This window comes from Cladosporium halotolerans (genome assembly GCF_011745625.1).
Source record: "Cladosporium halotolerans strain TM138-S3 chromosome Unknown Sca49, whole genome shotgun sequence".
In the NCBI taxonomy this organism is placed as follows: domain Eukaryota; kingdom Fungi; phylum Ascomycota; class Dothideomycetes; order Cladosporiales; family Cladosporiaceae; genus Cladosporium; species Cladosporium halotolerans.
In genome coordinates this window covers 32,474-46,134 of record NW_027191500.1, presented here as the reverse complement: position 1 = coordinate 46,134, position 13,661 = coordinate 32,474, and the positions used below count along the sequence as shown (strand labels likewise).

The 13,661-nt window shown below is 54.9% G+C and overlaps 6 protein-coding genes across 6 annotated transcripts; all 6 read left to right on the top strand.

Moving 5' to 3' along the window:
• Positions 1 to 106: 106 nt before the first annotated feature.
• Positions 107 to 1,615, top strand: WHR41_08803 (uncharacterized protein; the record flags this gene model as incomplete). Its single annotated transcript, XM_069377407.1, has 1 exon — positions 107 to 1,615. The coding sequence occupies one exon, from the start codon at positions 107 to 109 to the stop codon at positions 1,613 to 1,615; it is 1,509 nt and encodes a 502-aa protein (XP_069225612.1).
• A 406-nt stretch (positions 1,616 to 2,021) lies between these two features.
• On the top strand, positions 2,022 to 4,523 carry WHR41_08802 (uncharacterized protein; the record flags this gene model as incomplete). The annotated part of the gene is made up of 1 exon (XM_069377406.1): positions 2,022 to 4,523. One exon carries the CDS (start codon positions 2,022 to 2,024, stop codon positions 4,521 to 4,523), a length of 2,502 nt encoding a protein of 833 aa, XP_069225611.1.
• Positions 4,524 to 5,906: 1,383 nt separating this feature from the next.
• On the top strand, positions 5,907 to 7,679 carry WHR41_08801 (uncharacterized protein; the record flags this gene model as incomplete). The annotated part of the gene is made up of 3 exons (XM_069377405.1): positions 5,907 to 6,015; positions 6,063 to 7,426; positions 7,488 to 7,679. The coding sequence occupies 2 exons, from the start codon at positions 5,907 to 5,909 to the stop codon at positions 7,367 to 7,369; spliced, it is 1,416 nt and encodes a 471-aa protein (XP_069225597.1). The 3' UTR covers positions 7,370 to 7,426; positions 7,488 to 7,679.
• A 516-nt stretch (positions 7,680 to 8,195) lies between these two features.
• WHR41_08800 (uncharacterized protein) lies at positions 8,196 to 9,749 on the top strand (the record flags this gene model as incomplete). The annotated part of the gene is made up of 1 exon (XM_069377404.1): positions 8,196 to 9,749. One exon carries the CDS (start codon positions 8,196 to 8,198, stop codon positions 9,747 to 9,749), a length of 1,554 nt encoding a protein of 517 aa, XP_069225596.1.
• Positions 9,750 to 10,009: 260 nt separating this feature from the next.
• WHR41_08799 (uncharacterized protein) lies at positions 10,010 to 11,097 on the top strand. The gene is made up of 2 exons (XM_069377403.1): positions 10,010 to 10,380; positions 10,437 to 11,097. Exons 1-2 carry the CDS (start codon positions 10,203 to 10,205, stop codon positions 11,063 to 11,065), a joined length of 807 nt encoding a protein of 268 aa, XP_069225604.1. The 5' UTR covers positions 10,010 to 10,202; the 3' UTR covers positions 11,066 to 11,097.
• Positions 11,098 to 12,264: 1,167 nt separating this feature from the next.
• On the top strand, positions 12,265 to 12,573 carry WHR41_08798 (uncharacterized protein; the record flags this gene model as incomplete). The annotated part of the gene is made up of 1 exon (XM_069377402.1): positions 12,265 to 12,573. The coding sequence occupies one exon, from the start codon at positions 12,265 to 12,267 to the stop codon at positions 12,571 to 12,573; it is 309 nt and encodes a 102-aa protein (XP_069225603.1).
• Positions 12,574 to 13,661: the final 1,088 nt, after the last annotated feature.

The window sequence follows — 13,661 nt, the reverse complement described above, 5'->3', positions numbered from 1 at the left end:
CGCGCGTAAAGTGGCCGTCGCGTCTCCAGCCTGCGCGCGTGGTGGTAGAGAAACACATCTTTGTTGACCACCGGCTTTCCCGCCGCACTACAGTACACACATCAAGATGCCTCACGCAGTCTCTTCGCCATCTGAGAATATGGATCCAGAGGACAGTGTCATGTCCAATGCACCGGCGCAAGCACTGGATGCCGCAGACAACTCACAGCCCGACTCCTCGATGCCGGACGCCGTCGCCAAACCGGCAACCGCGAATCTCGAGGAAATGTTCGACGACGACGATGACGAAGATGAGTTTTCTTCGAGTGCTGCTATTCGCTCGGATCAGAGCTCTCAACCTGAGCCAGCCTCGCAGAAGGCTGCCTACTCCGACAGCAACATTCTCTCACAATTCTACCAGCGATTGCTGCCCTTCCGTCCACTCTTTCAATGGCTCAACCACTCAGCCACACCTCAACCCGACTTTCAACACCGCGAGTTCGCTTTTACACTGTCCGGCGACCGCTATGTCCGCTACCAGTCATTCGCAACAGCCGACCTGCTCCGAAAAGCCTGCGTGTCGCTAGTTCCCGAGCGTTTCGAAATCGGTCCCCAATACAGCATCAACCCACGCGATCGTAAAACAGTCCTCAAGGCAGGGAGCTTTCGACCCATCATGAAAGAGCTAGTGTTTGATATCGATATGACGGATTATGACCCTATCCGAACGTGCTGCTCCGGAGCTGCTATCTGCCACAAGTGCTGGCAATTTATCAACATGGCTATCAAGGTGGTAGATGCAGCTTTGAGGGACGACTTCGGTTTCCAGCACATCCTGTGGGTCTACTCGGGACGACGTGGTGCTCACGCCTGGGTCAGCGACAAACGAGCGAGAGAGATGGACGATGCAAAAAGGAGATCGATTGCCGGATATTTGGTGGTGGTGACAGGCAATGAGCACGGCAAGAGAATGGGCATCCGAAGACCGCTTCACCCTCATTTCGAGCGAAGTCTGAAACTGCTCAACCCACACTTCCAAACGGATGTCCTCGAAGATCAGGACCCCTGGCAAACCGCTGAGCAGACCCAGAAGCTCCTTGATCTCCTCCCTGATCCGACTCTCGTGGCTGCCCTGCAGAAGAAGTGGGACTCTGCCCCGAACCGTACGAGCACACAGAAATGGGCGGACATCGATTCTGTGGCTGAGGCTGGCAATCTCAAATCAATCAATCCCAGGCAGCTCGTGGACGTGAAACAAGACATTCGCATCGAGTACACATACCCACGACTTGATGCTGAAGTCTCGAAGAAGCAGAATCATTTGCTGAAGTCGCCGTTCGTCGTTCACCCTGGTACAGGACGAGTCTGCGTGCCGATCGACGTGCGGAAACTTGAAGATTTCGACCCCCTGTCGGTGCCGACGGTCACTCAGCTGTTGCAGCAAATTGACGACTGGCACACGAAAAACCGCGACATGAGCGAAGAAGAGAAAGCAAAGGTGGCTGATTGGCAGAAGACAGCAATGAAGCCTTACGTTGAGTATTTCAGAGGCTACGTTGCCAATCTACTGAAAGAGGAGGGCAAAGGCAAGAGGTCAAGGGACGCCGACGGCGGTGCGGAGAGCATGGAGTTCTAGGACGCAATAATGATCATAAATATGGGCAGAGGCGTTCTGGTGTTGGGCATTCACAAGTATGAGCTGAAGACGATCTTGGGTCAGTTCTTGTGAGGGCGGGCTGTCCATAGTTACCGATACCCGTGCTCTGTTGTCATTTCAGTGGGCACCAAAATAGCAGTGTTCAGCTGTTGACGCCACGGTAGTATCCTTACAGAAGGAAGTCCGATTCAAGGTGGCTGTGTGATGGGTTGCAGACGCCTACGGTGGTAGCGTCGCTTAGCGTGATCCTTCGCCATGTCATGCGGTCCTCGCTTCCTGCACATCACTCATTCGCCAGCGGGACCAACTTGCATTCCTGCATCCTAGTCAAAGCGAAGTTCGTTCACTGTACTCGGCGACCGACACCTATGTCAGATCGGTGCAGATGGAAGCTGCGCCGCCGTCGTACGAGAAGGCGACCTTAGTCGACTACCTCGACTTGGTCGCGAACTATATTCCCTCGAGTGACCTATGCTCGGCGGCCTTGGTATGCAGCAAGTGGCATACAACATTTTCGCCACACCTTTGGGGAAACCCAGCCTCGCACTTCGGTATTGAGAACGACCGGGTTTACGTTGCTCTCACGAAGTTCAAGCGCACACTCCAAACCGCACGTCTCCTTGTCAGATCGCAGACGCATACCTTGCATTTACCACCGGCACATGCTGAGATCTACAACGGGCCGCACTCGGACTGGCTACGAGACATTCTTTCGAGACTACCTAATCTGCAATCTCTGATCGTGAGAGGCTTGCCTTTCTTTGATCATGCGGCCCTAATCGCTCTGAGGCAGTGGAAACCTGCCGAAGCCAACAACGCTCCAGTACATCCGCAAAGCTTCGCGGTGGAACTTCCTGGATCGGCTGGATCCGTTTTTCAGCCACCTCCAAATGCCATACCTTCCTTTGGGTTGCGGTTACTGGATGCCTCAAGATGCCCAAACGTCACGTCCAGCGGACTCGCTCAAGCGCTCAAACGCTTCGAATCCCTGATGTATCTGGACTTGTCGCACACCTATCCTGCGAGAGATCGTAGTGTGTTAGAATCATTTAGACGGTTCCCCGGTCTCCAAGTGCTGAAGTTACGTGGGATCAGTCTGCGCGACGAAGAGATTGAGGTCCTTGCGTGGGCTATAGGTCGAAGGGTGCGTAGTCTCGACCTTCGCGACAATCACATCACCGATCGCGGTGTCCGCATGCTGCTGGACGGATGCTTTACCTCTCAAGACCCATCATCGAGTCATGGAGTTGACTATGTCCCTCAAGGAGCGCGATCGCCGTCCCTTCTCCCGTACCTCGGAGCTGAGATGCTGGATATTTATCAAAGCGAGGAGTTTGAGGGCTTCATTCGTGGTGCATTTACCGGAGCGTTCGTTAGCCGACTTGCCATTGAAGATGCCCCGGAGGGCGGCATAACGCACCTGTATATCTCCAACAACAAGGTCACCGTGGAAGGCGCGTCTGGTCTGATACGGTCCGGTCGACTGCACGTGCTCGATGTCGGAAGTATCACAGGCGCAATCGAGCGGCACTTGTCAGTCCCGAGCGATGAAGTCAATAATGATGAATGGCAGTTGCCGGGCGCGGAAAAGCTTACGCCAGTGCTGCATGACCATGCCAGGGAAGGCTTGACTTATCTCAAGGTGGATCATAGACTGCTCACAAAGGATGTGCCTAACACGTATTCTGATGAGGTCGTACCCGGTCGTACAGAATTGGCCGATACAGCACTACCTGAGATGCCGAACAGTAATATCTTTGAGCTTGGCGGCAATCGAGTCGCGACCGAAACATTTGAGCTGCCCACAGGCGAGCAGACACCTCGGTATGAATTGGAAGCCGACCCCATGCAGTTCGTCGTCTCCCCTGCCGAGCATAATGTTGATGAAGCACAACCGCGAAGAGGCAGTGCACTTGCTCCTGAGGTCGTTGACAACCTAGCCGCGGAGACGAATACCATGAAGCTGCTCGATCCAAAATCGCCAGTCAGTGAAGCCACTCTCACGGCAACAGGATTCGGAACCATGAGTACTGTATCTCCAGTCGAACCTTCCACCCCGGTCTTTGCGCCACAACAACCTTCGCGGCCGCGGAGTCTGTCCAATGTTGTGACCGAGCGCAAAGCTCGCCTCAATGAGCACCGGTCTCAGAGTCACAATCTTCACCCGGCCATGCTCCCACGACTGCGGACTCTGATCATCACCAACTTCCCTCCTTTTTCGACCGATGAAGCAACCGCAAACCGTTTGATCTGCTTCGTAAAGAACTGCGCACATGAAGCTCATCTGGCACAAGCCCAAGCAACCCTCGATTATAGTCTTCCTCCAGGACGCAAGGGCCAAGCAACAGCGTTGCGGCACTCTGCCAACAAGATATTTGCACTGAAGAAGATTGTTATCGAAATGGCACCAGAGCATGCAAAAGACTCGTTTGGACAGGCAAGTCCATGGCAGCATCTATCCACGAAGTCCATGACGGAGGACCGTGACAGCGAAGCCCTATGGTCTGCCGCGGAGACCGACTTTAGCTTCTTTGGTGAAGAAGACGAGTGTGCTTTCCCCAGCATTGAGACTGGCAGATTCGCCGGTGTCGCGGGCTCCGCAGAGAAAGAAGTCACGGTCGACAACGGCTGGAGCGCAGCATCGCCTCGTCCGCAGTCCAAGTCACCTGAGCCGCCAAAAATAGACAACATTGCACTCTTGTCTGCGTTCAGGAAAGAGCGGAAACTTGCAAATCAGCGCAGTCTAGCCTGTGGAGTATCTGAGCCCGAAACAGAGGGCTTTTGGGACGGAGCTATACAGGTCGTGAGACCGTCTCGTGGATTCCGAGATGGGGAGGAATTGGATTACTATGGCAACAAGTTCGAGAAGAACTATTTGTACCGATGAATTCTGTACTCGGTATCTACTTCTAGTGCCCCACAGACAATCCCTCCTTCAATAAGATGCACTTCCTTTTGCTATCAACGACATGCAGTTCTTTGCGTTAGAGGTTTCGATATATCTCAAGATCACGCTAGCTGTGTGGCTCGCCGTTGCACCTGGATTCTTCTACAGTTTTGTGACTATTCCGATTTCCCATACCGAGGCATGACAAAGGAGAAGATGATGGGGCAATTTCACTTCGCAAAGACCCGATCAAGGTAAGCCAGAGGGAAGGGAGCCGCCAGTGCGTTTGAGAGCTTCCGCATCATCTGGCCTTGCTAAGTGCTTTCGCGCAGGCGAATTCACGACCCAGATCGACACTCAGCTGGAGACCCTGAGAAGTGTCATCAAAGCACTCCATGCGTATCTCCACCTCGCTAAAGCCTTAATTGGTTAATAGTCGCAAGATTAAGTGCTCCCAAGTACGAACGTCTAGGATTGCATAGCGGTTAGGCGAGGACGCAGTGGACATGCGGGAGCCACGACGCCCGAAGACTTCTCAGGTCATGGCCTGATCACGAATTTAAGCACCCATTTCGAAGTTCATGCATGCATGTCAGACTCGTGTCGTATCGTGGCTGATTGGCAGCGGCAGCCTTGTCGCAGCCTCGTCACAGTGTCGATGCAACGGACAGCGCTTTTCAGCTCATCTCAGCCTTGCAGTCTTTCGTCTTCTTAATCCACAACCGGCTGCCACTTGGACAACGATCGCTCAGGGAAGAAGGCAGCATCCGTTTCTGACCATTTCCCTTTCTTCGCATCTCTCACACTTCACTTACAAAATCTGCTAACGAGCGATACCGCGCGAGGCGTCGCTTAGGGCCTCTTCGGAGCGCAGGTTCTTTATCGACGATGAACAACGAGAATAGCGGGCTCGGAAACTGGGGTCAGCTGCCACTCCGATCTTCTTCAATGTCCCGGCTCGCCCCTCAAGTTCCTCCAGCTAGCGACATTGCCTCACAAATCGATGCTACTGTGCCTAATCTCCCTCAAAGTGCTACTGTGCTTCCGACGGCCCAGACAGCGACACGAAGCCGACTGACTTGCCCGCTGCGTGCAAACAAACCAGAGCAGTGCGACACAACATCGAGTTTTGATAGCTGGTACAAAGTCAAGTAAGTGACCATTTACTTCGTCGATGCACTAGGTTTTCGAGTAATGTACTTTTGTAGGGAGCATGTAGGTAAACATGGATTGTGGTGCACCAAAGGCCACCACCTCGAGAATTACAGAGAGTACCGTCAACATAAAAATTCGTTGGCAGATGGGCTCGCATGTTTCGCATCCACCAATTTGATACCGAGGCATCCACTCAATGGCCCGGGTGGTGTCGCTACAACCGAAAACATGGAAATATTTTTCGCTATCAAAACGAGAAACTTCGATAACGAGGAAAAAGCCTGGGAGGAAGGGTACCGCTGCTTGTTCCCTGGGACTTCGATGGTCCCTCCTCCATGTAAGTGATCTCCATGTCTATATGAGAGCGTTCTGACTCCTGTTCAGACCATCTTCCGGCTACCGCAACAGCCTCTGCGCCTTCATCAGCAGCAAGCGAACAGCCGATCTCTCCGCCGAACCAAACAGTCGTGCTAGGCACCGAAGCTGCACCCTCCGCACCAGACCACGGCGACCCCCAATCTGCATCTTCGAACATAACAGCAGTCAGCGTTGGCCACCTGAATCCGTACTCGAATCCGGGCGTGTTCTTCCCCCAGACTTTCGGTCTTTCGATGGCGCCCGATTCGAACCCTGCCCTATCGAACGAGCTCCCGCGACAGGAAGGTCCTAGGTATGATAGTTCATCGCTTCCACAGCATCCGAACACTTTCCCATCGACCGATCTTCCACGACAGCAAGTTTCCGCATGCGACAATTCATCGCTTGCACAGCACCCGGATGCTGTTCCTGCGAACGAGCTCGCACCACAGCAAATTCCCCTACCTGACAATGCATCGGTCGCACAGTATCTGAGCCCTATTCCATCGAGCGAGCCCGCACAACAGCAAGTACTGTGGCATGACAATTCATTGGTAGCACAGCAACCGGATCCTGTTCCATCGAATGAGCTCGCACCACAGCAAATTCCCATACCTGACAATGCATCGGTCGCACAGTATCTGAACCCTGTTCCGTCGAGCGACCCCGTACCACAGCAAGTTCTGTGGCATGACGGTTCATTGGTAGCACAGCGCCCGAACCCTGTCCCATCGACCGAGCCGCCACAACAGCAAATTCCCACACATGACAACTCATTCGATTGGGACTATTTCCTGGATAACAGGGTCCCTATTCATGGCTCGCCTGGGCTTATATTCAGCTCGGCGAACGCGACAGGACGATCGTCGACAAACCCACCTCTGCAGGCCAACACCCAAGCACAGGTTCCTCTTCCAACTGGTCTTGTTGCAAGTGATCTTGCACCAAATCCGACTCGGGCCAGGCAAAGCTTTCGCGAGAACCGGTCCTTGGATAGACCACGCCGCTCCCGGTCACCCGAAGCTCGCGCAGAAGTCCACAATAGATTGAAGCGCAACTACCAACAAGCTGTGTCGAGAATCCAGAGCCTCGAGCGTGAGAAGCAAGATCTCCAGCGCAGCGTTTATAATAACTTCACGGCTTTTACCAATTCAGACCTGCAGAACTTTAATCTGAAGCTGCAATTGGATGCCGCAAACCGAAAGCTGGCAGCGATTGAGCAGGAACTCCCGGAAGACGGTCATCAGCCGATCTGCCAACCCGGGCAGCTCCTCGCATTGGCAATCCGCGCCATACTCATTTATGGGGGAGACGCTGCCCAGGGCAGCGCCTGAACAACGCTAGCCAGGAGATTCGGTGGGGTGCCGACCTGCGTGGACATTGTTGGCAAGGTAAATTCCATGTTCGCTAATTGTTGCAGCAATGAGGTTTGTTGCTGACGCAAAAGCCCAGAATCTATCATGGTGGTACGTTGAAGGAGCGGGCGAGGACACATCGGATGGATACGCTGTCAAGGAAGATGGGCTATTGCGCCGGATGGCCAAGCGATTCATGAGGCCACAATAGGTTTTCGGGTCGGTTTGGGACTGCATGACCACATCTGATGATCAACACGAGTAACGATTCTCGATATTCTCCTCCAGACTACGGCTCACTTTCCTAGTTCGAGAGTCAAGATGCACAGAAGCCGAGGCGTGTGATTCCGGAGGGTGTCACACCGAGTTCCACGTGACCTACACGTCCAGATCCCAGCCCCCAATCGCGCGCCAAGCCCCCGGCTGACTTCCGAGATCGGCGCTAGCGCATGCAAGCACTAGATCTGACGTCCCAGATCGCGGGTCGTGTTCGTCACCAAGATCTCACGCGTCGCGCTTTTTCGCTCTACCGTAGATCGTACCTGTCAATCACCCGCACGATCTGACTGCACTGCGTCTGTGCAAAAAGGGGAGAAGAGAAGTCATGACGACACATTTGCTGCCGTCTGTAGTGCAATTTGGTGACGCGGAGGCGGGCCTCGATCCATTGGGACGATGGGGTTTCTGTGTACATAGGCGGTAGGTCGCGTGCGTGCCTTTCTTTCCATCTACTTGCCTGTATCTCTTCTGTATTCTCTCGTCTCATCTGGCTTGGCTCGGTAGTACACGGAACCATCTCATCGCCATGTCTCCCAATCCCTCATCACCCCACCACGTCCTCGACTTCCTAGTCGACGACAACGACAGCTGCGCCCTGACCGTCTACACCGAAGACAACCATCGCATGCACGTCATCGCCGACGCGAGCAAGTTTCAGGAATCGCGCAAATCCAATGACAGCAAAACACATAGCGACTACGCACGATTAGTCTCCGCATTCCGAAAGATCAGCGACGGAGACAACAAATCTCCAAGCGCACACGACAGCGCCGTCGAGGAAGGCGCGGAAGACAAGCCGAGCGAGAAGGCGGATTCGATCGAAGATGCGGAGGAGGCGCTGCAGCGTTGGCTGCTGCAGCCTGTTCGGCGAGATGTTGCCGGAAAGCACAAGCAGCCGAGTCTGCAGCAATGGTTCGACGCGCCGACACAGTTCTTCTCACTAGAAATCTCAGACGACGATGAGCTGGCCGCCGTCGAGCTCGAAGCGTCATCGGAGCTGAAGCGCAGGATGGCGAAACTGAGGCCTGAGATTACCCTGCCTAAATACATAAGAGAGATGGGTTTGCCGTGGTTTGATCAGGGCGAGCTGACGGTGTTGGCTGGTGGCGCGGCGCCGCCGCCTTATCATCCTACGCTTGTTCGCTGTGATCGGACGGGGAAAGAGTATTTCTTCAAGATGGTAGATGCTGCGGCGCCGCAGACGACGAAGCGAGAATTGTGGCATTTGAATAGAGTTGCGCAGCCGGATCTTGCGGAGGATGTTTGCGCGCCTCGGCTCGAAGGGCTGGTCTCTCCAGGAAACTCGAAAACGCACGCCATTGGATTCCTGCAACAGGAGATTTCCGATCCAACACCCCTAACACACAAGCTCGACGCAGAAATACCGCAGGAACAGCGCGACGCCTGGGCAGCGGGGGTCGAAAGGATGAGGGATGCCCTGCACGAGCGCAAAATTGTCTGGGGCGACGCAAAGGCGGACAACTTCCTGGTCGACTCTTCCAATAAGCTCTGGATTATTGATTTTGGCGGATCTTGGACGGAAGGCTGGGTCGATCCCGAAATCAAGGAGACGATCGAAGGCGACGAGATGGGGACTGAGCGTATTGTCAATGCGTTACATGACCCGATTGCGAACGTGGAGGGCGCGAGCGAAGAGGCTGAGAAGCGGCAATCTCAAAAGCAGACCGACGAGGAGAAACCTCGTGGGGAAAAGCGTAAGATCAGTCAACAAGAGCCTTCCCAGGACGAAGAAACATTACAACACTCGAAAAACCGGACGTCCAAAAAGCAGAAGATCACCACGGAACAAAGCGACGGCAGCATGAAGCAATCAACGCCGCCGGTCGAAAACTCAAGTGAACCTGTAGTCGAGCCTACGCCGCAGAAGAGGCGTAAGTCAAGACATGATAACCAGGGCGCGCAGAGATATTGCTACTGCGACTCGCCTAGCGCTGGGCCAATGATTGGCTGTGATGGGCCTGATTGCGAGAGGCAATGGTTCCATTTTCACTGCGCGGGTGTGACTGAAGAGCCATCTGAGGATGTTGCGTGGTTCTGCAAGGGTTGCAGCAATCAGTGAGTTCGGAAGTAGGACGAAGGACGACGATCCGCTGGGTCTCCGACCGTCTGGTTGGATGCGGAAGAATCTTTACAAGCGGCAGTGTTTAAGCGATGATCCAAGTCAAATTCCATAATTCATAATGCACCTCACCAAATGGCCCAGAAAGCTGCAATTAAGGATCCGAGTCTACCTTGGGCGCATTGATGTCGATGAATGCAAGCCGTAAGGATTCCCCGCTGTGGTCGTGCAGACGCCTGCAACCTCGACCCCGCGTTTCGCCTGCACTCCGAAGACACCACCTGAGATCTGGAGCCCAATCACACGCCGTCCTAATACAGACTGCTCCGTTGCGATCTTCGTGTTCGTTTCGCTTTGAGCATGAGTAGGCCGTTCGAAGTTGTAATCCGTTGTGCGCTGGAGTCTGAAATTTCAGCATCTTATTAGAACAGTAGGCGCTGAGCGGTCTCCACCATGCCTTCGAAGAAGAGAGACATCAGCAAGAAGCAAATTGAATGGGAGAAGAAGCAAGAAGAAGCTGCAAAGAAGAGAGAGGAAGAGTTGAAGAAGCGGCAGGATGAACCACCAGTTCCAGAAGAGGAAGCCTCTGGCTTGCCAAAGAACTGGCCAGAGGATATCACATATCTTACCGGTCGGTTCGCTCCAATCATCACGCCATACCACTACCAGCGCCTAACACTCAGACAGAACCCACCTGGTCCGAAGCAGTAACCGAAGAGCAACGCGCCCTACTCTGGCACCTCGCCAGCGAGCTCGACGCAAACTGCAAAATCACCGCCTCCCAAATCGCCGCGACGCCCAAAACCTGCGCCATCACCATCATCGCCGACCCCAAACACCCCGCGCACGGCCAACGCGGCCTCTTCGCCGCGCAAGACCTCGAGCCCGACCGCTTCGTATGCCTCTACCTCGGCCACATCCACCGCAACATCCCCTCCGACACCGACCCGGCGAGCGACTACGACCTGTGCTTCGACCGCGAGATCGACCTGAGCGTCGACGCGTCCCGGTCGGGCAACCAGTCGCGGTGCGCGAATGACTACCGCGGGATAGCGGAGAGGCCGAACGCGGAGTTCCGCGACTGCTTTGTGAAGGTGCCGTGTGCGAAGCGCGCGGGCGGGACGAAGTGGGAGCGGCGCGTGGGCATCTTCGTGCTGTCGGCGGGCAAGGCGGGGAAGCGCAAGCAGGGCGTCAAGGCGGGCGAGGAGATTCTGATCAGTTACGGAAAGCAATTTTGGGAGAGTCGCAAGACGGTGGCGCAGGTCAGCGAGGAATTTGGCATGTTGAAGGTTGCGGACGCGGCAGTGGAGGGGTAGGTGGTGGCGCGCTGGGGGCGGTGCCAGACTTCAATGGACGGCACCGCTGGGCGCCGGGCGGGGTTCGCGATGCGTCGAGGCCAGCCACGGGGTGCTATGCCTTGGTCAAGTGTTTCGTAACCAAGGTGAAGGCGGTGCAGACAAAGCCACGTGAGAGCGTCTTCAGACGATATGCGAGCTACTTTGCCAAGGGGAAGTTTGGAAGCGGCCTCCTTTCATCGAAGGAGGGTTATCGGCCAATTGCGATAGGAGACTCGCACGTGTGCGCCACAGGCCTACGGAAGCGGAGATGGCCACACGGTAGGAGGACGATAACCGTGGGTGCAGGTGCAGCAAGTTATCCAGGCGCGCGTTGCAGCGAGCGGAAAGCTGAAACGCACCGACGAGAACAGACCGTCAATTTCCGACCGTCTCCTCGAGCTGTCGCGGCCTCTGACCAGGGGTGCGTTTGTGACGACACATATGATGCAGTTTGTGCGGAGACGCTGAAGACGATCATGGTAGAACTTGCAGCGAAACACGCAAGAGCAGCGAAATATTGTGAGTCGCAAAGCATCACCCATACCACATTCTCACGCAACTGTCGCTACCACCCATGGAGTAGCTCAGCCGCCTTTCCGTCCAGACTCCAGCGCCCGCCCGAAGCAGCCCGACGTCTTCACAAACGTGCGGACGCCCCCAGTTATAATTACCGCATGTGGACGTGGGCGGCGGGCGGCCGCGGTGCCCTGCGGTGGTCTCGACGCCGCACGGGCCCCCCTCCAAGCGCCGATCTCAACTTAGTGCGGCGTGACATCGCGATGAAGCAGCAGAAGCTCATCATCCTGCTGCGAAGGTACCGCCCGCCTAACCGCGTGAACCCCCTTGACGAGATATTTTCGTCGCAGTACGCCGCCTGGTACGTACCTGCTGCCATCACACGATTTCAATTGTACCTCTCCCCTCTTCAACTCCTTATTGAAGACCTCACTGTGAGCTCTTGAATACAACACCGCTCCACCCATCCATGATCGCCTCAGCCGCTTCCTCAACGCCGCTATACCATCTCGCCATACCGCCTGAGATCAGCACTTAAAGCCGCCAAACTCAATTCAACCGCAGCTACAACCGATACATCAAATTTACAACCACAACCAAATACCAATATAACCCAACCCACAACCAAACCAAATCCCCCAAATCAACTGCTACGACCAACAATGTCCGCCCTCCCACCAACAACCCTCCCAACCCCACAACCCACCGCCTCCCCGGCCTCTCCAAACCAGCGCTCCACAGAACAATCACCACCTCCAACCCCTTCAGACGACGAAGAAGAGCTCCCCACGGTCATCAACACCGACACGATCCCGCACCTGACGGATCTCCTCAACCGACCCGCCGTGCGGCTGAACGAGCAGAAGCGCGCCTGGGTGCAAGCCAAGCTCATGGCGGCGCAGATGGAGATGAAGGCGCTGCGCAGGGGCAGGAGGCAGGCGAGGAGGAGTGGGAGTGAGGGGGAGTTGTGAGATGGGTCTCCATTGACCTGACCTGGATGCACGCTGCTGCGTGCTGCGGATTTGGCACTTTGCTTTTCCCCCATGCTTTGCTTTCTTTCCTTTCTTGCTGCGAGGTTTTAGCGAGGTTGGCGCTTCTTGGGCGTTTGCATCTGGCTTCTTTGGTTTTTTTGCTTCTTGTTTCTGCGACCGTTACCGCGGCCGTCTTCGTCGGCATCCGGGTCTGCACTTTGGGTTTATTCTGGGAACCTTCGGTCGTCGGACCCCGGTCCGGGTCGAACATCCCGCGCACATCGGGGCTGAACAGCACCCTCCTGGGTGCTGGCCTCTCCAAATTGGAAAGGAATGCTTCTGGGATTGCACATCTGTGCGCGAGAATCGCATTGGAAAGTTCATCATCTTTTTCGCATCATTTAGTAATTTTCGACCATCTATACAGACACAATCAAGTCGACAAGTCCAAGTTAATATCGTGGGAAGGCTCTTTTGTTGACTTTACAAGCTCGAGAGCTCACGCTTGAATATTCTCCCGGCGGTGAAACTTGTCTATGGTCAGTCATGCGTGTCCTCAATAGCTTGATGCCACTGTTCCTTGGAAAGGCCGGCCACTGAACACCACTCGACCGACGGAGCTACCTCTTCATCGCCGCCTCAGTAGGTCGCGTCGGGCCTCCACCAGCAACCCAAAAGCCAGCCATCAGACATCTCCGCCATGAAACGGGCTCGGCATATCTCTCAACAGCTCCATTCAATAGCATTCGTGTCCCGCTCAGATCATGCGACCTGAAAGAGACCCAGCACGGCAAAGAAGCTCACAAGCGAGAAGACACTGGCCACTTATTTATTATCACTGGCTTTCTGTACCCGCTCCAAACATCCTCGACAGGCAACCGTGAATGCTTTCATGACTTTTTCTCCAGGCTCATGTTCATACGTGTATGTAGAATAGTTACCATATATCCAATCATTAACAAAAACCCCGCTCATTCCGATCTCATTGCCCCCTCCCAGCACCACTTTCCATCCCAACGCGGCAACCCGCCCAATCGGCCCTTCCTCTCTCCATCTCCGCAGAGCAGAGCAGAGGCGGTGAACACCTT

Bases quoted from the DNA above. Each gene is read 5' to 3' on its own strand.
- WHR41_08799 (XM_069377403.1), top strand. From the start codon at position 10,203: ATGCCTTCGAAGAAGAGAGACATCAGCAAGAAGCAAATTGAATGGGAG. The intron at 10,381-10,436 runs GTCGGTTCGCTC...ACACTCAGACAG, and splicing joins GGATATCACATATCTTACCG to AACCCACCTGGTCCGAAGCA.